Genomic DNA, 21533 nt, shown 5'->3' with positions numbered 1-21533 from the left:
GACAATGAACTATACACTTAAAAAATTGGTAAGATGACACATTTTACGCCAGGTGTATTTTAACTTAAAAGAATTGCAATATGCATCGTGCACACTCAAGTACTACATTATACACCAAAATTGAAGGCACTTTAAAATTTGTTGCCAATAACTTGTGTACATCTCTCATAAGCTTACCCTTTTCTCTTGGAGAGTTTCCTGATAAGACTGCGAGATCAGCAGTTAAAGACAAAAACAAAATCCCTCTGCCCTTCCCCATAAGACTATTGTTTTCATTCATTATAGCCCATTTAAAATAGTATGCTCAAAACAGATTCCCAGGTTTTACTGCAAATGTTTCACATTCCAAGTTATAAAATACATCAAGACCGAAAAATACGCTTCGTACCCATTTTATGTATTTGGCTTCGGTGTGGGTTGTCACTGGCAGAGAATTCTGCGGATGAAAATCAAGTCCCGGGCGGCAAACCTGCCCACAGAGGCTGGCCCCGCCCCCTCAGCGGGCCAATCAGCGGCGCGCCCGGGAAGGCCGCACAGCCGCCGGCCGAGCGAGTCGAGGAGGACGCCCGGGCGGCTTGGCGGTTCGCGCAGGCGCCGAGCGCCGCCTCCCAGCTTCCGGGCGGCCAGCTGGTTTCCTGGAGAGGCCGGCGGGCCGCGGCGGGCAGCGGCGGGCAGCGGCGGCGGTGAGTGTCCCTGTGCTTGTGCGGCCGGCGGGCGGGCGGGCGGGCGGCGCGGCGGGGAGGCGGCGGCGCTCCCGGGAGCTGGGGCCGCGGGCTCCGGGCCTGCGGGGGCCTCCGAGCGCCGCGTTTCCCGCGCGGGCGAGCCCCCCCGGCGCCTCACCTCCCGGGCCAGCGGCCGCCGGGTCGCCGGTTGCTGCGCGGTCGCTGCGGCCTTTCCCGGCTCGAAGAGCGGCCTGGGGAAGCGGCGCGAGCGAGCGCGAGAGCGAAAGCGAAAGCCGACCCGACGAACGTTGAACTTTGTTGGTTTGAGTTTTCTCTGAAAACTTGACGCGTCGTTTGAACAGATACCGTTCGCAGAAGAGCCGGGGTTAGGGGGTGGTTAATTTAGAAAAACTCCAAATCTAATTTGAATGTAGAGAGTTAGGCGCGTGTTTGAGCGGGTGGTGAAAACCAGCCAGGTTCTCTGTAGGACGGGGGGCGATGGGGTGAATCTCCCCCCGAGATTTGTCGGTGTGTTCCAGGCCTCCAGGCCTCTGGATCTATTTAGTTTCTGTAAGTTTATTTTGTTCATTAGATTCCACATATGAGTGAGATCCTGTGATGTTTGCCTTTCTCTGCCTGGCTTATTTCACTGAGCATAACACCTTCTAGTTCCCTCCATGCTGTCCCACAGGGTAGGGGTCCTTCTTCACAGCTGCGTAGTATTCCATGGGATAAATGTCCCACAGCTTTTATCCATCACCTGCTGATGGGCACTTGGGCTGTTTCCAGATCTCAGCTATTGTAAACTGCGCTGCTGTGAACATAGGGGTGCGTATATTCTTCCTGATTGATGTTTCAGGATTCTTAGGATATATTCCTAGAAGTGGGATCACTGGGTCACAGTTCCATTTTTTGTTTTTTGTGGAAACTCCGCACAGATTTCCATAGTGGCTGCACGGGTCTGCATTCCCACCAGCAGTGTGCCAAGGTTCCTCTTTCTCCACACCTTCGCCAGCACTTGTTGTTTGTTGATTTGTTGATGGAGCCATTCTGGCGGGTGTGAGGTGGTACCTCATTGTGGTTTTAATTTGCATCTCTCTGACGATTAGTGACATTGAGCATGTTTTCTTATGTCTCTTGGCCATCTGTGGGTCCTCTAATTGGATCTTTTGTTTTCCTTACGTCCAGGTGTATCTGTTTCCACTGAGTAGCTGGCAGTCTCCTTGGAGATCTCTGTCTGTCTTGGTAGCTCTTCAGTCTAGTAGCTCAGGTCCCAAGCCCCTCTCTGTTTCCCACTGTGTAGACATTTGAATCCAGCAGTGTCTTCCCTCCACCCTCTCTGGATAGCCCAAGGCCACTTGCATCTTGCCCCTGGAGGGGCAGTTTAGGTAGAGCCAGCCTGGGTTCTGTCACTTACTAGCTGAGTAGTCTTGGGCACCTTACTTGTGTTCCTAATCTATAAAATGAAGATACCAACAGTATGACCGCCAAGAGTTTTTGTGAGCATTAAATGAATGGATGCATGTAGCAGGGTTTGGCCTGTCAAAGATTAGCTACTATTATTATTTATATTACAATGTGGATGAAAAAATGATAAAAAATAGGAACTGGGGGAGAGAGACCATTACTAACACAAACAAGCAGTAGAATCACAGGTGCCACCATTAAGCTAAACGAATACATGATGGTTGCTTACTTGTCCTAACACTTCTCAGAGTGTGGTCTGTGGGCCAGCATCTCTGCCTTCTCTAGGAGCTTTTTGGAAATGCAGGATCTCAGGCCCACCTCAGACTCAATTAGAGTCTTTTTTTTTTTTTTTTTTTTTTTAATCCTCACTCGATATTTTTTCCATTGCTTTTCAGAGAGAGGGGTGGGGGAGAGAAACACTGAGTTCGCCCTTTGGGGGTGTCTTTTTTAGAGCGAGTGTGGTCTGAAGCAGGCCACTGGGTGTGTGGGTTTTGGAGGCTCTTGGGAGGGGCTCTGGTGCAGGCCAAGGTCAGCCATCACTTGTGCCTGGCCTGGGGCTGCCTAATGGGAGCTACAGAGTGATCTCTGCGTGGCTACCACTTGTGCTGGGCTTGGATGGCGCTTGGGTGGCGCTTGTGAGAAGCTATGCTGCAGACCGAGGCTTGGGACCATTTGGTTGGCATTACAGTGTTTGCTGAGGCCATCTCCCACTTTTGCCAGGTCTGTGGCCACTTAGTTGAAGTTATGTTCCAGGCCAACACTAGCTACAGCTTAGGCCAGGCTTGGGGCCACCTAATGGCAGTTACAGTGCAAATTGAGACTGGTTGCTGCTTGTACGGAGTTTGGGGCCATTTAACAAAAGGTATTACAGTATAGGGAATATAGTCAATAATATTGTAATAACTGTGTATGGTGCCAGGTGGGTACTGGAAATACCAGGGTGTATAATTGTCTTGCCACTATGCTGTATACCTGAAATGAATCATCATAATATTGAATGTAAAAAAAAGTTTGTGCCAGGCCCCTCCAGAGGAATATCTAGGCCTCCAGTAGCTGCTTGCCTTTCTCAGATGCAATCCCCACTGGTTATTACAGCCAGGTGTTGTGGGGTCTTCGCTTCCCGGCAATGGCGCCCGGGTAGAGGGAGCCAGGTGTGACTCCTCACTCCTCAGGGGGACCTTGCAACCAAGATATTTCTCCAGTTTCTTAATTGCCACACCATGCTTGTGGGACTGACCCATTCTGTGTCCCTGTCCCTCCTACCAGTCTCAGCGTGGCTTCTAAGTTTACAATTCAGTGGTTTTTAGTATGTTCACACATATATGCATCCATCACCATAATTTTAGATCATTTTTAATCACCTCAAAAGGAAACCCTATACCGTTTCACTCCCACCCTCTTGTCCCTTGTTACATGCCCAGCCCTAAGTACCTACTAATCTTTCTGTCGCAGTAGATTTGCCTATTCTGGACATTTCAGATAATTAATACATGGTTTATGGTGTCTGGCTTCTTTCACAGGTTCATCCATATGACGGCATGTATCAGTAAATACTTCATTCCTAAAAAAATACCCATTCCTTTTTATGGCCTAATAATATTCCATTGTCTAGATTTACCACATTTGATTTGTCCTTTGGTCAGTTGATGGACATTTTGTTTCTGCTTTGTGGCTGTTGTGAATAATGTGGCTGAAAACAGTTGTGTACAAGTTTTTGTGTGGACATATATTTTCATTTCTTCTGGGTGCACACCTAGGAATGAAATTGCTGAATCATATGGAAAATCTCTATTTTTGTTTCAGTGAGAATGTGTGTGTGTGTATATTTACTTGTGAATGCCATTTTACTGTTTTCAGTTCAGAAAAAAAGCATTATCTTAGCACTACTTAGGAAGTAGATAGTTATTACAATTTCTTCTAAAATAATTATATTTCATTATATGTATTAAAAATTGTAGCCTGGCCGGGCGTGGCTCAGCAGTTGAGCATCGACCTAGGATCCAGGAGATGGTGGTTCAGTTCCTGGTCAGGGCACATGCCTGGGTTGTGGGCTGGACCCCCATTTGGGGGCTGTGCAGGAGGCAGCCAATCAATGACGACTCTCATTGTTGATGTTTCTCTCTCTCTCCCTCTCCCATCCTCTCTCTGAAATCAGTAAAGATATATTTTAAAAAAAACACCCTGTGTTCAGCCTTCATGCAAGATGCTGTTGTGTTCTCTGCTGCTTTGCGAATGCCTATGGCTGATAGCTGGTAATGCTCATGATGATGACTGGATTGACCCCACAGACATGCTCAACTACGATGCTGCTTCGGGAACAATGAGGAGAACTCAGGTATGTGTGTGTCACACCTTGTCAGTCCTTTGATGAAAATAATCTGCTTTTGTTGGTGTTCACTCAGCTGAGAGTCATGTATCAGTGATTAGTAGTCATACAGAATCTTTCATGACACTCTTAGTCCAAGATTATTTCAACCCCACCTGGTTATTTCTGTTTTGAATTTGAACGTGAAGCCCATCAGGTGGCAAACTAACTTGATTTTAGTTCTTAGCTGGTATATACATTTGAGACTTACTTTTTTGGTGGTTCAGTACAGTTGAAAAATATAACAAAAGTTATAAAATGATGAAATTAAAATTTTAGTCTTCATTAACAATAGACTATTTTTACAGTGAACTATAAAGAGATAAAATCTTTCTCTACTCTGCTTTAGGTGAAAAAAGAGGTCAGCCCTGACTCGTATGCTGATGAGTTGTCAGGATGTTACAGCAGACTTGATTCTCTAATTGATAAGGTTAGACTTTTTCATTCATGAATTTTATATTATTTATAGTATGTTAAGTTGCTCTCTTTTTCTGTGCTTGTTAACATTATTTCTGTTTCTATGCACTGTATAATTTATATATACAGTTGACCCTTGAACAGTGTGGGGGTTACGGGCACCAACCCCCTACACAGTTGAAAATCCTTGTATAACTTTTGACTCCCCCAAAACGTAACTATAAACAGTCTACTGTTGACCAGTAGCCTTACTGATAACATAAACAGCCGATTAACACATATTGTACATGTTACATTATACTATATCCTTGCAATAAAGTAAGCTAGAGAAAATTCATTTAAAGTACAGAATGCATTTATTGAAAAAAAATCTGCATGTAAGTGAACCTGAGCAGTTCAAGCCCGTGTTATTCAAGGGTCAACTGTATAGTATTTTTTCTTTAGTTACTCTAGCCTTGCTTTCTCTTAAGTTACTCTGGTCTTTTTGTTAAATAGTTCTTTTCTTTTCCTGTAATATTTATCTCACTGTATTATTTCTTTACCAGGCTGATATTTTCTTGGGACAAGGCATGTGTTTTATTTGTTCTTGATTCTCTGTCACCTGTCATAGTGCTGGAGTATAGCAGACTCATGACAAATGTAGCAAACAGAGAAATGGGCCTGATACCAGCTTAGAAGCGTAAGAGTTACTTTTCCAAATATAAGGATTTATTATAATGTATTGAGTGCTAGCAAGTCCTTTTTTATTCAGCCCTTCTATTTATGTGGCTGAGGTAGTGCTCATGAGAAAGGAAACCAGTCAGGGTTGTTCAGAGGTTTGGACGTGTGTTGTGCTGTGGGAACCGGCTTCTGATGGCTGTGGGGACCAGCTGAGGGACCTGAGATGGAGAGGGGTTGGCCGACGTCCAGCAATGCTGATGGCAGTGATGGGTTGAAGAGAAGAGGCGAGGGGGGGGGTGTCCAGGCCGAGAGATGGACGCGTGTTCTCTGAGATCCAGATACGTCTCATTTCGCGATTATAAGCACCTGCTTATGGTTCTTACCAGACGTGACTGCCGTCTGAGCCGAGTGCCAGGGAGGAATTGTGTGGACGAAGTTTGCCTCTGTTCCTCTGGCGTTGTGCTCCAGTGAGCATTTGACTGCACAGTAGGAAATGCAGAACTGCCTTTTTATAGAAATTTTTTGTTCCATTGTTTGTGACTTTGGTTCAAACATTGTAAAAAACATGATGGGTAAAATGGAGTTGAATCCTTGGTTTTTTAAAAACTGTTTCTCTTACAGAGAAATTTTTACAAATGTAAAGGTTTGTAAACCTTGCCTGAAAGCGGAGGAAACGGTCACGTGACTCTGTCTCACGTGCCCTGTCCTGACTGTGCTCGTTATCTTGTCAGTCATCGGAGGTCCTTTTCCACGCTCCTGGTCCACACTCACTCAGAGAGATAAAAGCTGCTTATTACGCGTCCTACTGTGTGTAAGACAGCCTTGTCGTCCTCGGTGACCTGACCACTGTGGTGTCCGTAGAGCAAAGTTCAGAGGAGTCTGTTCTAGTGAAGATTTACATACTGAGGGGTTGCCAAAGCGCCCTGTGTAGTAGGGGGCGATCAGTCACTGACAAAAGTTAATAAAAGGCCAAAAATAATATGCACATTCAAGAAATTCTTTGCTGTGTCCTTCTTCTGGCTTCACCCTGCCTCTGTTTCTCTTTGTCTCTTTATATAACCCCCCCCCCCCCCCCCGGTCTGCCCTTACGAAGAGATGGATTGGCCCAGATGTTCTGCTTATCGCTGCCCCCTTGCTTTACAGTCTTCAGCTTTAAAATAGCTACAAGTCAGCAGAAAAACTGCCAGTCATGGCCAAGTGCTGGACTCATGTTCCTCATTTGTTGCCTACTTGGCCTTGGCAAAGAGAGAGCCCACAGACAGCAGGCAAGCTCTACATTTTAATGCAAGCTTGATAAAAATAACCAGGCTGCCCGGCCGGGCGTGGCTCAGCGGTTGAGTGTCGACCTAGGATCCAGGAGATAGTAGTTCAGGTCCTGTCAGGGCACATGCCCGGGTTGTGGGCTCGATCTCTGGCCAGGGGCGTGCAGGAGGTAGCTGATCAATGACTCTCATCATTGATGTTTCTATCTCTCTCTCCCTCTCCCTTCCTTTCTCTGAAATCAATAAAGATATATTAAAAAAACAACAACAAACCAGTGCCTGCCCTGGCCAGTGTGGCTCGGTTGGGTGTTGTCCTGTGCATGGAAAGTTTGCTGGTTCCATTCCCTGTCAGGGCACATGCCCGATTTTGGGCTTGATCTCTGGTAGGGGGCGTGCAGGAGGCAGCCAGTCCATGTTTTTCACTCTCATTGATGTTTCGCGCTCTCTCCCTCTCCCTTTCTCTCTCTCGAAAAAGCAAAAAAAAAAATTTTAATTAAAAAAATAACCAGCACCTTACTTTGGTCATGCTGGGGCCACTAGGCTAGAAACTCGACCCTTACATTAAATTTAATGCTAACTTTTTTTATGTGTGTGATTACAGATTGGAGACTGTGAAAACAAAAGAAGGAAAGACTGTGAAAGTCAAAACAATCCTGTTTTTAGGAGATACTTAAGTAAAATTTTAATTGAAGCCAGAAAGCTTGGACTTGTGAGTATTGGTGGTGTGATACTGATCAGTGTAGTGGATATTTTCACTATTAATTTCAAATTGTGTAAAGCAGTGATAGAGCATTGGTGTGCTTTAACAGAGTACCTGCCTGTCCCTTGTACCAGAACCTATTGGTACAGGATCCAGGGTAGCAGCCTGCTTTGCAGAGGTTCAGTGGAAGGCAGTGCCAGCCACTCCTCTTTTCCTTCCAGTTCGGGGGTTTACTTACTCAACCCTGTGACTGCTGAATCACTTACTTGAGTTGGGGGTGATGTTGTTTTAAATTTGCTATTTGAACTACACCGCACCGTTGGAAACTCAGTGCACGCCTGACTTGGTGAGGAAATTTGCCAGCCCCGTTGTTCCTCCTTCCACACCCAGGTGATGGGAGGTCACTGCACACCGAGGAGGAGGAAATGTGCTTTAAGTAGTTGCCCCCAGCTGATTGCTGTGGCAGGTGCTGCTTGTATAGAATTGGATATTGTGTGCATCTTGTTCATAATTAACGTTAAGATGCCATTTTTATAGTCATTGTTTTCATTTGGGCAGTCAGAATAGCAAGAAAACAAGGGAAAGGAACATTGGCTGCATAATTAAACAGCCCCACCTTACTTTGGAAGTGTAAGAGCATATGTTCTCATGTGCACCCTGTAACGCATGCCTTGTGCGTGTGTGCAAGGTGGAAGAGAGCCTGCTTTAGAGACAAGGAAATAGCCAGAGAATACCCAAGATGGAGGTGTTTGGAAAGATTTACATAGTTCCTGGTTTTTAAAAAATATTAATCGATGACTGCTTTTTTTTATGCTTAGTGATAATTTGTGATTTGACATGACACTGGTTTTTCTCATTTTATGTTACTTTTTAATATACATATTTGTGCTTGTAAAATAAAAAAGAATTTTTTCTTATTTGTATTAACTAGTTAATGTTTACCATGATTTTGCTAACCTGAGCTCGCACTAATAAAGGTAGTTATATACATATATAATGTGTGTTCATAGGAACTCAGATATTTTGCTTTTTGAGATCCCTTTTGTTTTTCTAATTTGTATCACTGCAAATTTTAGGCTCTCTGAAAACTGCCTGCAAATGGAAAACCGTAAACTGAACCATAAGATAGTGGATCGTCATTATTGTGGATTCTGTATTTGCCAGTCTGCCTAATCACTAAACCTTATTTGTGACTCTGAAGTCAGTGCTCCTGGTCCTTTGTGGTCACTGTTGGACGTGTGCAGAGTGGCCAAACATTTTAGCTGCCTGATGTGCTGGTTCCCAGCTGAGGTCCAGCAAGGCCAGCTGGACCTGTTTCAGCTCTCAGACTATAAACATGTACTTCTTCGTGGTCTATTTAGTGCTACATTTTCACACGTGTGTGTGGGGGGTATTTCACTTTTAAGTAGCTCCCCAGTGCAGTGCTGTCTAGTGCCCCAGGCACAGGAAGGCTGTGAGGTGCCTGAGAGAGAAGGTGCGTGTGCTAGAGCAGAGTAGTTCAGACTTGAGTTCCATACAGAGCTGCCGGCGGGAGCTCATCGTCAGTGAGTCAGCCGCGTATACTAAATAAGTGTCCCTAGAGAGACTCATTGCAAAGGGTACGGACTGACTGGCGGCTGGCGGCAGCGTGTTCACAGGAACCTCTCCCTGTATTTCCTGTGGGAGCGGAGGTTCAGTATTTGCTAATTAGTGTTTGAGGTGACTTTATAGATTATAACTACTGCGAATAGCAAGAACTAACTGTATTTTGGTGAAATGCGCATTATTTGCGTAGAGTGTTACAATTTTTGAAATGTTTTTCACATGTATTCTCTTTGGTCTTCATGCAACCTGTGAGACAGGTGGATGAGGTTAGTTATTTTATGTGTGAAATACTGTGATCTAGTTATATGTTTAGTTCCAAAAGGGCATTTGTCTTGAAACATTTCACTGAGTAATATAATAAAATGCTTCTATTTGTTTTTTGGCTAATTTAATTCAGCTTGAAGAAAACAAAGGCGATGTCCATTTTGATGCCGAGATTATCCTTAAGAGTCAAACCTTGATAGAAATACAAAAGTTTCTCAGTGGAGAAAACTGGACGCCCGGCGCCTTGGATGAAGCACTAAGTGATATTTTAATTAATTTTAAGTTACATGATTTTGAAAAGTGGAAGTGGCAGTTTGAAGATTCCTTTGGTGTGGATCCATATGATGTGTTTATGGTAAGCTGGGATGAGGGGGGCATGATTAACAGGTTTTTAAAAAAAAATGCTATTAAAACTCCAGCACAGTTAAGAACTTGCACTAAGGCACTCATACCGTGCCGCTGAACTTTCAGCAAAATGGTACAAACGATTTTGCATATTTGAGGCCAGTTCTTTTGTTTGTGTTGACCGTTACCGTTCTGGTGGGAGGACGGCTCTGCAGTGACTCTGCTCGCTCTCTTTTCTGTTTTCGAGGTGCTTCTGTGTCTGCTCTGCATCGTGATGTTAATAGCTACCCAGCTCTGGACCTATGTTCGTTGGTACACCCAGTTGAAACGTGTTTTACTGATCAGTTTCCTCATCAGTTTGGGATGGAATTGGATGTATTTATACAAGGTATTATTTAGGTGGAAAGTTTTAAAATTTTTAAATGTTATTTCATAATAAGAGAAGAGATAATCCATTTAGAGCTAGTATAGAACCTTGCCTCTGATGAGGATTGGAGGCAGGGGTTGGAGATGGGGGTGTGTAATTGGCAAGTGCTTGGCTGTACCTGGTTTTGGGGTCCTTGACTAGTTGGTGGGGGGGGAAGTTCAGTTCTGATTTTCATAATCTAGTTTCTGCTGGGTAACATCTGAACAGCTAAATCAGAATAGAGTGAGGCGGACCTATTTTAAACATTTTTTAGTGATTTGGGATATATTCTTTTATTGTTTGCTAGAAATGATATCAAAATATTAGTTTTTAAAAGATAGGTTTTTTCCTAAATGTAAACATGGTATGTTTATGGTAGAGAATTTAGAAAAGACAAATACAGAGAAATTTAATTTTTAAATATGACCTATAATTTTGTCACCTAGAGATAATCACCGTCAGTATTTGGAGGTATTACTTTACAATCTTTTTTGTAAATTTTAATTCTTTCAAAATTAGGATCATGCTGTATATAGAAATTTAAAAGAAGCACTACTGTTCCTGTCAAAACAGCATGGTCATTGCAGGAAATTTTCAGATCTTTCTAACAGGGGGAGTCAAATAGCCAGGTATTTTCAATGAATTCATCTGGTTAAACCATTATGACTCTTTTTTTTTTTTTAAGCCTTTTGTTCCAAGTTCCATAGCTTCTAGAACTTGTAATTATTTATAAATTAAAGAAAGGGAGGTTGTTTGGTGAATATTGTTCTCACTGATTTCCCTGGGGCTTTAATTTATAAAGATATATTATCTTTTTATAGGCCATTTGTGCTAGAAACCATCCAAAGCAAAACACCATTTTATCATGAAATGAGAAGTAGCCATTTATTATATAGTTATAGTTTGGGGCATGGTAAGAATCATATTTGAACTGATCTTTGAAAACTATTTAGTGACCAGGCTCTCCTTCATCGTAATTACTTACAAAGAAGGCAGTGTAATCAGTTCTTTATCTGTACTTGATGCATTAAGACTATGCTTTGCCATGAGCTGAATAGAGCTACTCTTTAGAAATAATGTATTTTCTCCTATTAAAATCTTTTAAACCCTGCTATCTGGCTGTGATGTTGGCGGGGTGGAGGCGGAACCGTTGTTAGCAGCGCTCATGCTTCTCTTGGGTGTTGGTCAGGTGGCTTTTGCCCAGCATCAGGCCAAAGTCGCCAAGATGGAGCAGCTGGACAAGGTGTGCGTGGAGAAGATGGACTGGAGCGGGAGTCTCTGGGGTAAGGCGCTGCAGGTTCGCTTGGCCTGATTTGGAGTAGAATTTCTGAGAATGAGGAGACTTATGAAAAATTACAGAGAAGTGATAAAATGCCAGAGGAGGCTTTTCATGACCGAATCTTTTATATCAGAAGAGCAGGCAAGAAGACTCTTGGCTTTCAAAGGTAGATGTAGGGAAAGCCCAGGAGAGACTCTCCCTCAGCCTCGCACAGACGTCTGCTCTGCGTTTCCCGATTCAGCACCGTCCCCAAACCATGCATATAATTACTTATTCACTGTCTCTTTTAATTCTTTGTTCTGACTTTATTTTTAATTAAATTTATTGGATGACATTGGTTAATAGAATATAGGCTTCAAGTGTACAATTCTGAGACATCATCTATAGATTGCACTGTGTTTGCCACCTAAAGGCAAGTCGTCACCATATATTTGACCCCCTTAACTCTTGACTGCCCTCCAGTACAGGGCAAAGGGCCTTTATTATGGCAGTGCCTGATCATTTTCAAGCATAGATGGTAGAGAGAAGTAAATTAAATTGTCTTAAAATTAATAGCTTGAATCAGTAAGAATACTTAAAATTAACCCAGATTTCTGACTTCTGTGCCGTATGTGCATAATAAATTGGATGATATGTTTTTGGGTGTAATTTTTCTCAATTTATCAGTATGATTACAGTGTCATTTTTCTCTATCAGTATGATTACATGGAGATGTAAAAATGCAATTATACACATTTCCCACAGTTTATCAGAACGGCATCTGGAATTATTCCTATAGAACATCCCAAATTATCTAAAAACATTGGCTGTATTTGTGGGTGATACATAAATTTAATTCTCACTATTATACTTGGGGCATCCATTCTCTGCTGATTATCTAAAAACATTGGCTGTATTTGTGGATGATACATAAATTTAATTCTATTATACTTGGGGCATCCATTCTCTGCTGGTCCTTGATATGCAGGGGTGGGCAAAAACAGTTGTAATACAAATAAATAATACAAGAATAAATAATACAAGAATAAATAATAAACTCTGCTTCATGTAATCACAACTGTAGACCTACTTTTGCCCACCCCTGTATTTGTGCATTTTAATTATATTAAATTACTATATGCTTTTACTATATTTCCCTTATTTCATTTTTTGGATTGAGAGGGGAAGAAAGCAGAGGAGGGGGGAAGGTAAATGAAAAGGGGCTTTTAGAGTTGTTGAATAAACATGTATTTATATTTATCTTAAATAATATGAGAAAATTTTAAAAATATTTGCCAGGGTTTTGATTTATAAAGCCAAGCTAATAAGAAGCATTTAAATTTTTTCCTATTAAATAAGAGTCTTAGGTTTCCGACCAATGAGTTTTGTGCTCATGTGATGTCACAGGGAAAGACTAGAAACTGTATGTTCGCTGACTCTGATATGCTCTGTCTTCCTCCATTAGACTGAAGGGTGCTGTGCCCACTCTGTCCATCAGCACTGTGTGTAGCTTGTTCTGGGTCCTCAACATAAGTTTATTAAAGGAGTGAATCTATATATATGAATGAATATCCATTTAGACTTACTCTCCTTATATTGACTTATAAAATGTTATATTTTAGATTTACTATTTTATTTTTTTACTAAGGGGGAAATTACTTCCTCACAGATTTTTATAAACATTCTCAGTAATGTTGACTGCGTTTAGTTATGTATACCTAGTGGTGGGAATGGTTTAATGTTCAGGGACACTTTGTAAATAAATTCAAGTCCCTGATGCCTAATCCACAACAGGATCTCAGCAGATTCTATAGTCAGGTGTCCAGAATTAATGTTATTTAAAAAGTTATGGGAACTAAACCAACCCAGCCTTGCTTCCTGGCTTCAGGGACAACTGAATGCCTCCTCTGCCTCAGGCTAGTACATATTGTAAGCCTGATTTAGAAAAACTGGGAGGACTAATGTTCTACTTTATTTCATAAAATGAGGAAAGAACTGACTTTTAAATTGAAATTTAATTGAGATTATTGTAATTTCACAGGTAGTTGTAAGAAATAATACAGAGAGATCCTGTGAGCCCTTTCCCCAGTGGTGACATCTTGCACACCTGTACTAGTCCAGTGTCACAGCCAGGACAGTGACTGATGGAATCCAACAGTCTTATTCAGTTTCCCACTTTTCAAATAGTTACCTTTTAGAAATCTCTATATTTTATCTGCATAAGACTTGTAGAATTTGAATGGATTTTTAAAATGAGCATTTTGGACATAAGATGAAAATTTTTTTAAATTGGCATTACAGGGGGTCTATTTTGTAAAATAATTTAAAGTAGCCTGGTGGTGGTGGTGAGATAAAACCAAAATATTGTCTTATTTGGGAATGAAATGCACTTTTTTAAAATGACTCAGTGTTTTGTCTGTTTCTCTAAATAGAGTGGTTTAGAACTTCATGGACCTATAAGGATGACCCATGCCAAAAATACTATGAGCTGTTACTAGTCAACCCTATTTTGTTGGTCCCACCAACAAAGGTACGAAATATATTTTATAAAAACTACTTATACAAAGTCAAAAAACCCTTGCATATATTAAAAATTGCTAGTGTTTTTATTTATTGATTTGAGAGAGAAAGGGAAACATCAATTTGTTGTCCCACTTATTTATGCCTCATTGATTGATTCTGTATATATCCTGATTGGGGATTGAACTTGCAACCTTGGCATATCGGGGACAACACTGTTAACAGCTGAGCCGCCTGGCTAGGGCTAAAATTGTTAGTATATTTTAGTCATTTTGCTAATAACCTTTGTTTCAGAAAAAATAGACTTCCATTACATGGTGATTTTTCACTTTTTTAAAACACATAACAGCATTTTGATCTATGTAATGTAACTTGGCCTCAGTGCCCTGTGAATTTTGGCTCATTCTATGAGCCTCAATCCTTTGAGGAAAAAAATGAAGTTGCTTTTACCTTTTTTAGGCCCTGGCAGTGACGTTCACCAACTTTATCACGGAGCCTTTGAAGTACATCGGCAAAGGAATTGGTGAATTTATTAGAGCGCTCTTGAAGGAGATCCCAGCGATAGTCCACCTCCCAGTGCTTATCATCATGGCACTGGCCGTCCTGGTTAGTACAGAGCACCGCCGACAGCTCGGGGTTTACAAACAAGGGCAGGACTGAATCATCAGGCTGAGTCACGCCTAATGGTGCGACAAGATAATTTTTAGGTGCACAGCTTTATTCATACTTCCACGTATGTTCCTCTAAGCAAGGACGTGGTGCTCAAGTTGGATTGTAGATGCAATGGCAGTGATTTAAAATAAGACCTTCCTTTCAGTTGGTTCTTTGCTCGTGGTGAATTAATACACACACGGTCGGCTGTTGTCCTCTTCGAGAAGGTGGGCCTCCTTGCTGTGGTCTGAGTTCTTCAACGCTGGGAAGGGAAGAGCTTCAGGTTTAATAGCCTCAGAAAGGTGTGGAAGAGGCAGGTGTACTGACAGTTTGGGGATTCAGGAGGGGATGTTTATTAACCTTGCTGACCGGTCCCAAGTATTCAAGTATGGAAAAGCAGGCGGCCACACGGGCAAGTTCTGGCTCGAAATAGTCAGTCAGCAAGGAGAGACTGTTTGCACTGTGAGCCTCAGGGTCCTCCCAGCGCTCCGTGGGCACGCACTGAGAAGTGCTGCCTAGTGTTTCCCACGGACTAGGACTCAAAGCCTGTTGAATTGTAGCTTTAGCCAAACCAAATTTGTATTGGTAAAAAACCCCCAAAAACCAAAAAACAACCTACCAGAGAATGTTTACATGATGTGCAACTGAAAAATTTTCAGCATTTACCATCTAAAGGATGGGTGTGAATGTGGACAACATCTGTGTGGCTATCGGTCAGTACCTTCCAGTGGAACTTTCAAGGCTTTAGCCTAACTGCCATTGTTATAATTCAGTCAGAATATGTCCAGCTGGTTGAAATGTTTACTTAATATAACTGAGTGATTTCTCAGTTTTTATTGTCTACTCTGGCCCTGTATGAAAGAAGAGACCGCTAATGAAAAAATTTAACATGTTTATGTCTATAAATGCCACAAAGTAAATGACATAATTTTGTCAGCACCCTGAATGAAAAGCCCCTCCTAATTTTGTTGTAAGCCAGCCATGTACTCAGGGATGCGTATGTCTTTTCCTTCTAGGGTTTCTGCTATGGTGCTGGAAAATCAGTTCACATGCTGAGGCCTTTAGGTGGTCCGGGAGAAGAACCACCCGCGGCTCTGCCAGGTGACAAGCGCCAGCAGCGGGAAATTTATTATAGACCCCATGGTGGAGCAGGTGATGCAGACATTTATTATAGGGGCCAAATTGGCCCCCACGATCAAGGCCCTTATGACAGACCATATGAAAGTAGAAGAGATGTTTTGAGACAGAAAGTTGTTGACTCGAGATCTCAGACTGGCCACAAGAGCCCCGAAGTGCTCCGGGCAGTTGATAGACCAGACACAGCGGTGCAAGAGCATCCTGAGGTGGTGCCCAGTGTAAGTCAGCGGCGGTTCGTTCTCTGTCCCTTTGCTTTGGCCTCAGTGCTTCCTGTAGGACTCGTGGGTAACTCTGACCTGCACTGTAATTACTCATTCTCTTTCCCACTCTCTGCTCAAACGTTAGGGCAGCCTCCTTAGAAGAAAGGAGCTTGATTTTTTATGTGAAGCACTCTTTAACAAGTTTGTTAGCACAGTTGGAAATTCCTATGAAATTTCATAGGAGACCAGCCAGTGGGCGCAACTGACACGGCTCCCTTTGGAGACAGGGAAGCCTCACTGAAGGCCAAGTCTTGGCTGGAAGAGTGGGCAGGGGATGGAGAGCCTCGCCTTCCCAGTCTTCTGTAGCACTAGCGGTGACACTGTGCTCTTTCCTGCAGAACAGTGAGGCCTTTCCCCACCATTATCGAGCATTTAAAGGGACATTTCCATTTTTGTTTGAGACAGCAATTTGTATTATTATTGGCAAAGTTTAAGTTGCAGTTGCAAGTGTAAACCTTTGAAAAATAGTCACGAACACAATAGAGCCGAGGAAATTGTAGATTCCCTTCCTTTGGAGTTCCTTATAATAAAGGAGATATATCTGCATGGATCTAGAAAACTTGAAGGTGTTCTTTTCATAGTTAATGTTTATCTGTTACTCATCTTAAGAATCCTCCTGTGACTTCCCATCACACCTTAACCAGAGTTGCCACCACCGCCCAGGGCCTTAGCCATCTGCCCACCCCCCACCTGTTCGTGCACTGGTCCCCTCCTCGCTCCCTCCACTCCTGACTAGTCCTTGAACTCAGAGCCTTTGTGCTGGTATCCATGATCTGGAGTCATTCCCCCATAGCCATCTGGCTCATTTCTTCAAGCCTTACTCACCGAGCCCCTTTCAGACCGGCCCGCTTCTGGGGTGATGCTTTGCTAATTTGTTTGCTGCCTGATTCTCTCCGCAACCTAAATATAAGTTCTGGTGAGGGCAGGGTTTTTGTCTCGTCTGTTCCTGCAGTATCCCCAGCATCTAGAACTTAGTATATGCTCAGTAAATGTCTGTCAGGTGAATTATTCTCACCTGGCAAGAGAAGTTAGCAGTAGTGGTCCCCAGTCCTCCTCATCACCTAGTTCGTCCTCAGTGCCCCACTCCTCCATGTCATTCCGTACAGTCCAGCACTTTGAGAGAATTCAGATTTGCATAGAAACTTAATAAGCATGATCACTAAACCTTCACATTATGGTACATAAACAGGTGAAACAAAGTGTACTTCTGTACTTTCTAGCCCAGAGAGACTGATGGAATCCCGGGAGAAAGCGCACAGGCAGAAACCAGCACAGAGGGCAGCCAGCCTCCTGAGCCCATCTCTGGCCAGGGGATCTCGAGGATTGCGGGAGGTCCACCCGCAGCAGAAGAGGCCCAGGTCAGGACTGATGACAAAGGCAGCCCCGTGGAAGGCAGCACACCCAGCCCAGCAAGCACGGCCGAGGGAGCAGCTGGGAGGGACCCGGCCGGCGGCCCGCGTTTGCTAGAGGAACCGGGACTTGGACAGCACTCAGAGGTCACCCTTGTGTAACGGGACTTTGTAACGTATACTCTTCACTGTTTGCTACAGATATTCTGATACTACAAAGGTACCAACTTAAAACATTAATGTTTTTACTGACAATCAGAATTAACTCACGATATTTCTGTTTAACTTCTTTTATCTGTTTTATATATTCTCTTTGATGTTATGTCCCACAAAGTTTTAAAGTATTAATTTTGAAACAGGATCTCATAGATCAACAAATACAGCAGCATCACTAATTCTGAATAATTGAGGGAGCCAGTTGGAATTAGGGACATTGAAAAAGAAGTTTTATTGTTTATAGGCCTATGTGGGAGCCAGGTAACCAAAGTGCGTTGCCTGATAGAAGTCCTGTGGTACCTACTTTAGTTAGAATAATTTAATTGTTCATGGCGTCCCCAAAGTGGCCGGTATTCACAAACCATTTCTAAGGAAAGTCCACTACAGGCAAGTTTACTCTCCTTATGTCCTTCAGCATCTTCATAGGGCCGTGGGGTCCATACAACCAGCTCCCATGTCTCTGTGCAGGCTGCTCACAGGCCAAGGTGGCTTTGTAGTTTCATGTCCTGCCTGCATCTCTCACCTCGCAGCTGTTACTGGGGCTGCTTCCTTGTCACCCCTGTCACCCTCCCCTTTGCTAAGACAGCCTGAAGATTGCCGGGAACTGTAGGTTAACAGCATGTTAGGTCGGTAATCTCAGTTCTTCCTGTGTAATGAATGGCCCTTGAGAGTGGCTTTGTTTTCCCCACCAGGCGAAGTGCGCAGGCTTTAGAAGACCCATTTTGCTGGCTGTTCAGAGCCCCAGCAGCGGAGACTGTGGATAGGACAGTGTCTTGTATTCTAGCAAACCGCGTTTGGGCAGACCACAGGAAGTGCGCATTTTTAGAGGTTATACACAGAGAGTACACGTGGGGAAAACAGATGAGGGTGTTTTCTTAACTAGAGACAGGTGATACAATCAACATTTTAGATTATTCTGATTTTTAAAACTATTCATTTTTAACTTAAGAAAAAACAATTAAAAATTTTGCTGGTTGGTACCTGGCTAAAAAGCAAATTCGCACTAACATTTATGTCCAGCTGCTTACTAAGACCACCACCAGTCAGGAATAGTCAGCATTTTCCTTCAGGTGTTTGTTTCAGAGGAAAGGACTGACTGAGAGCATTTGCTTTCTGACATGTTTCTTCTTAATTTTATTTTTCAATTAGTTTTCATTGAATATTATTTTGTATTAGTTTCAGGTGTACAGCATAGTGCTTAGACAATCATGTACTTTACGACTTTGTGTATGTTTTTTACATGAAATGTAGAATACCCCTTTTTTGGCTCCTTGAAGCATTGCTTAGATGCTTTTAACAATTTTAGTTTTGTGTGTTAATATTACCTAGTTTAATATTGCAAACGTCTTCAGTATGTCATCAGGGAAGTGGTAATATTTTCCAGGAAATACAAAAAGAATTGTGTATTAAAATTTATAACACTAGGCATGTACAGAGGAACTAACGGCAGGATGCTGGTGGTTTGGAGCAGATTCGGAATGTCGATGCACATAACCTAGTCCTCTCTGGGGACTAGACCTGTTCCGTGACGGGGCCCGTGCTCTCCAGGGCGTGGCTGTCCTCTGAGCAGGGGTCTGTTCTAGAAGGAATGAGGGCCTCAGGTGTAGACTGAGAGGAGTGAGTGCTTTCCGCACTCCTGACAGCCCTTTATCAGTCCCAAAATGGATCTTTTAAAAAACTTTAAAATTCAGTCTTTGTATTCTTTCATTACAGATGACCATGTGGGGATGAGTTCTACTTCGGCGGCTAGCAAGGCAGTGCCTGCTGCTGACAGCAGTGCAGGGAAGACCACACCCAGGCCAGTTTGTAACTAGGAGCGGGAGGCTCACTGATCGTCTAGCCAGTGTTTATCACTAACACCAGGGATTAGACAAGCTTTCTGGAGAAATCAGAATGGTGTAGACAGCTTTTACAAGCAGTTTTTAAGTGGAATAATGTTGACTGTTTACAGGGTCTGAGAACTACCATATACACAAAATATACACTTCCTTTTATATTACTCCAGTTTGTACGCTTGTCTTTGCTCAATGAATATTCTTATAAGAAAAAGCCCCATGAAACTTATGTGCACTTTTTAAAAGGAGGCAAGTCTAGGACATTATACCCCATATAGAATGTGTGAATCGTAATAAAACCCAGGTGTTGAGTTACTTTAACAAAATTTCTAACAAGAGTAATCTTTTTTCTTCTTGAGCCCTTAATGTAATTCCAGATTGTGTAACTTTCTCCTTTTTTATTTTTTAAATATTGGCCATTTGGAGAAGTAGTTCGCACTGTTTGCCAATCAAAATCACTTTAAGGATTTTTAGAAAGAGCCCCGGGTCCCTCCCCAGGTGTGCAGAGTGAGATGCGCCAGAAGTGAAGTGTTCCATTTATTCCAGGGGGGGCATTTGCCGTGTGCAGTTGGCCTTAGGGTCCAGGCTCTGCTCTATCCTTGTCTTGTTTTTGCTAAACTTTGTCATGTGTTGTTACATATCCTTGTAAACACCTTTCGGTTTCTGGGGAGAGGCTTAATGACAACTGAGGTCCTAACCTCCATCTTTCATACTGAAATTTTAGGAGTTTTCATCTGTTTTGTGGCTTAGGTTCTTGACGTAACCACATAGTTGTTTTTTTAACATTAGATCCTAAAAAGTTTTACAGCAGTATTTTGCAATAAAAGATAGTTTTAAACCATATGTGCATCTGTATCTATATGGATATATATGGCCATGTGCCATGTAAGGACGTCAATGACAGACCATTTATGCAGTGATGGCCCCATAAGATTATAATGGAGCTGAACAGTTACTATTGCCTAGTGACATCATGGCCATTGTCACATCATAGCAACCCAGTTACTCACGTGTTGGTGTAAACAAACCTGCAGCGCTGGCAGGGTGCACTGTGTAAGTCTATTCTACGATGTGTAGCTCATGAGGCATTTCTGAGAACCTATATCCCCATCATTATTTTTTTAATTTAACAAAGAACCCAAACAAGCTAAAAGAACTTTATTTCTTAGAAGTCTTTTATAATGGCTTTGGCCTAAAAATATATTGAAAATACACAGATTTTGTTGGAGGGGGAGAACATAGATTTTTTTTTTTGAGACTATAGACAGGATAATTTCTCTACACTGGTGGTTACATATAAAAAAAGCCATAGTCGATGAGGAGGATTAGAGTTCATTTAACTTTCTACTTTACAAACAGAGGTAAAGGATCTAACAAGCTGCCAGAGAACAGTCCCAGCAGGGGTCACGGAAGCTGATGAAGCACCTTATCAGCAGACCCCTCCACCGAAGCACGTGAGTGTCCAACAGTGTCCCTCACACTCCTGCTGTACAGAGGTTAAGTACTTACGCACCCTCACAGCCTTGAAGCTGCATTACAGTGCTGGAACTTCTCCTTTTAAGGAAAAGAAGTAGGTTGAATTTCCTTGCAGTGTTCTGAAAGGAAACAGGGTTACTGTAAAAAAATACATCCACAGTAACTAGAGGTTTGCTTATTTTCTTCCTGAACTTTTAAATTCCAACAGAGCATCGCTTTGCAAACAGTCCTTCAGTCCAAAAGCAGTGTCTCTGTTTTGATCTCTTTGTAAAAGAACTCTCTGTTCATCCATTCTTTTCGCCTGAGACCGTAAAATAAGGCTAAAAAAGTCCTCATCTGGTACCGTGGGTCCCTTCGTGGCAGCGGGTGGCGGAGCACATCTTTGATCGTCTAATCTGGACCCCTGGAAACACAGGAAAGAGATTAAAACCCAGATACAGTAGGGAGGGAGCACTGAGCTGCCTGTCATTCTCAACAGGAAATACAGCTTTAAACATTTCCTTTTTTCCTCTTCTCAGAAATTTATGTCATTACTAATTTCAGAAATATTTTGTAGTTTACATTGTACCAGTCTGTTGCCTCCTTGGTTAGTTCCTAAGTGTTTTCCTTTTGATGCTATTGTAAGTGGAATTGTTAATTTCCTTATTGTTAGCATAGAGAAACAACTGATTTTTGGATATTGATTTTATATCCTGTTAC

General features: G+C 42.5%; 2 protein-coding genes across 5 annotated transcripts in view; one reads left to right on the top strand and one right to left on the bottom strand.

Annotated features, from left to right (window-relative positions):
• The first annotated feature begins 656 nt into the window (after positions 1–656).
• On the top strand, positions 657–19324 carry CLCC1 (chloride channel CLIC like 1). 4 transcript variants are annotated; one of them, XR_001603587.2, is made up of 12 exons: positions 843–979; positions 4285–4464; positions 4844–4924; positions 7435–7542; positions 9515–9736; positions 9974–10114; positions 11322–11415; positions 13823–13920; positions 14370–14516; positions 15578–15916; positions 17179–17527; positions 19237–19324. XR_001603587.2 is itself a non-coding variant. In XM_087828038.1 (11 exons), the coding sequence occupies exons 2-11, from the start codon at positions 4333–4335 to the stop codon at positions 17467–17469; spliced, it is 1653 nt and encodes a 550-aa protein (XP_087684164.1). In that variant the 5' UTR covers positions 657–683; positions 4285–4332; the 3' UTR covers positions 17470–17788. The 4 variants fall into 4 exon arrangements, 3 of the variants coding, with proteins under 3 accessions (XP_087684164.1, XP_016073658.2, XP_087684165.1); XM_087828038.1 differs by lacking the exons at positions 843–979; positions 19237–19324 and adding an exon at positions 657–683 and having other exon boundaries at positions 17179–17788; XM_016218172.2 differs by lacking the exon at positions 19237–19324 and having other exon boundaries at positions 17179–17788.
• Positions 19325–20501: 1177 nt separating this feature from the next.
• Positions 20502–21533, bottom strand: part of GPSM2 (G protein signaling modulator 2) — a 28679-nt gene continuing 27647 nt past the window's right edge. The window contains exon 15 of the mRNA XM_087827904.1: positions 20502–21237. Coding sequence (XP_087684030.1) covers positions 21010–21237 — 228 coding nt within the window. The 3' untranslated portion in view covers positions 20502–21009. The remainder of the gene's footprint in view (positions 21238–21533) is intronic.

This window comes from Miniopterus natalensis, chromosome 19, assembly GCF_054644295.1.
Source record: "Miniopterus natalensis isolate mMinNat1 chromosome 19, mMinNat1.hap1, whole genome shotgun sequence".
In the NCBI taxonomy this organism is placed as follows: Eukaryota; Metazoa; Chordata; class Mammalia; order Chiroptera; family Miniopteridae; genus Miniopterus; species Miniopterus natalensis.
The sequence above is the reverse complement of the archived record's forward strand: the minus strand, read 5'-3'. Positions and strand labels throughout refer to the sequence as shown.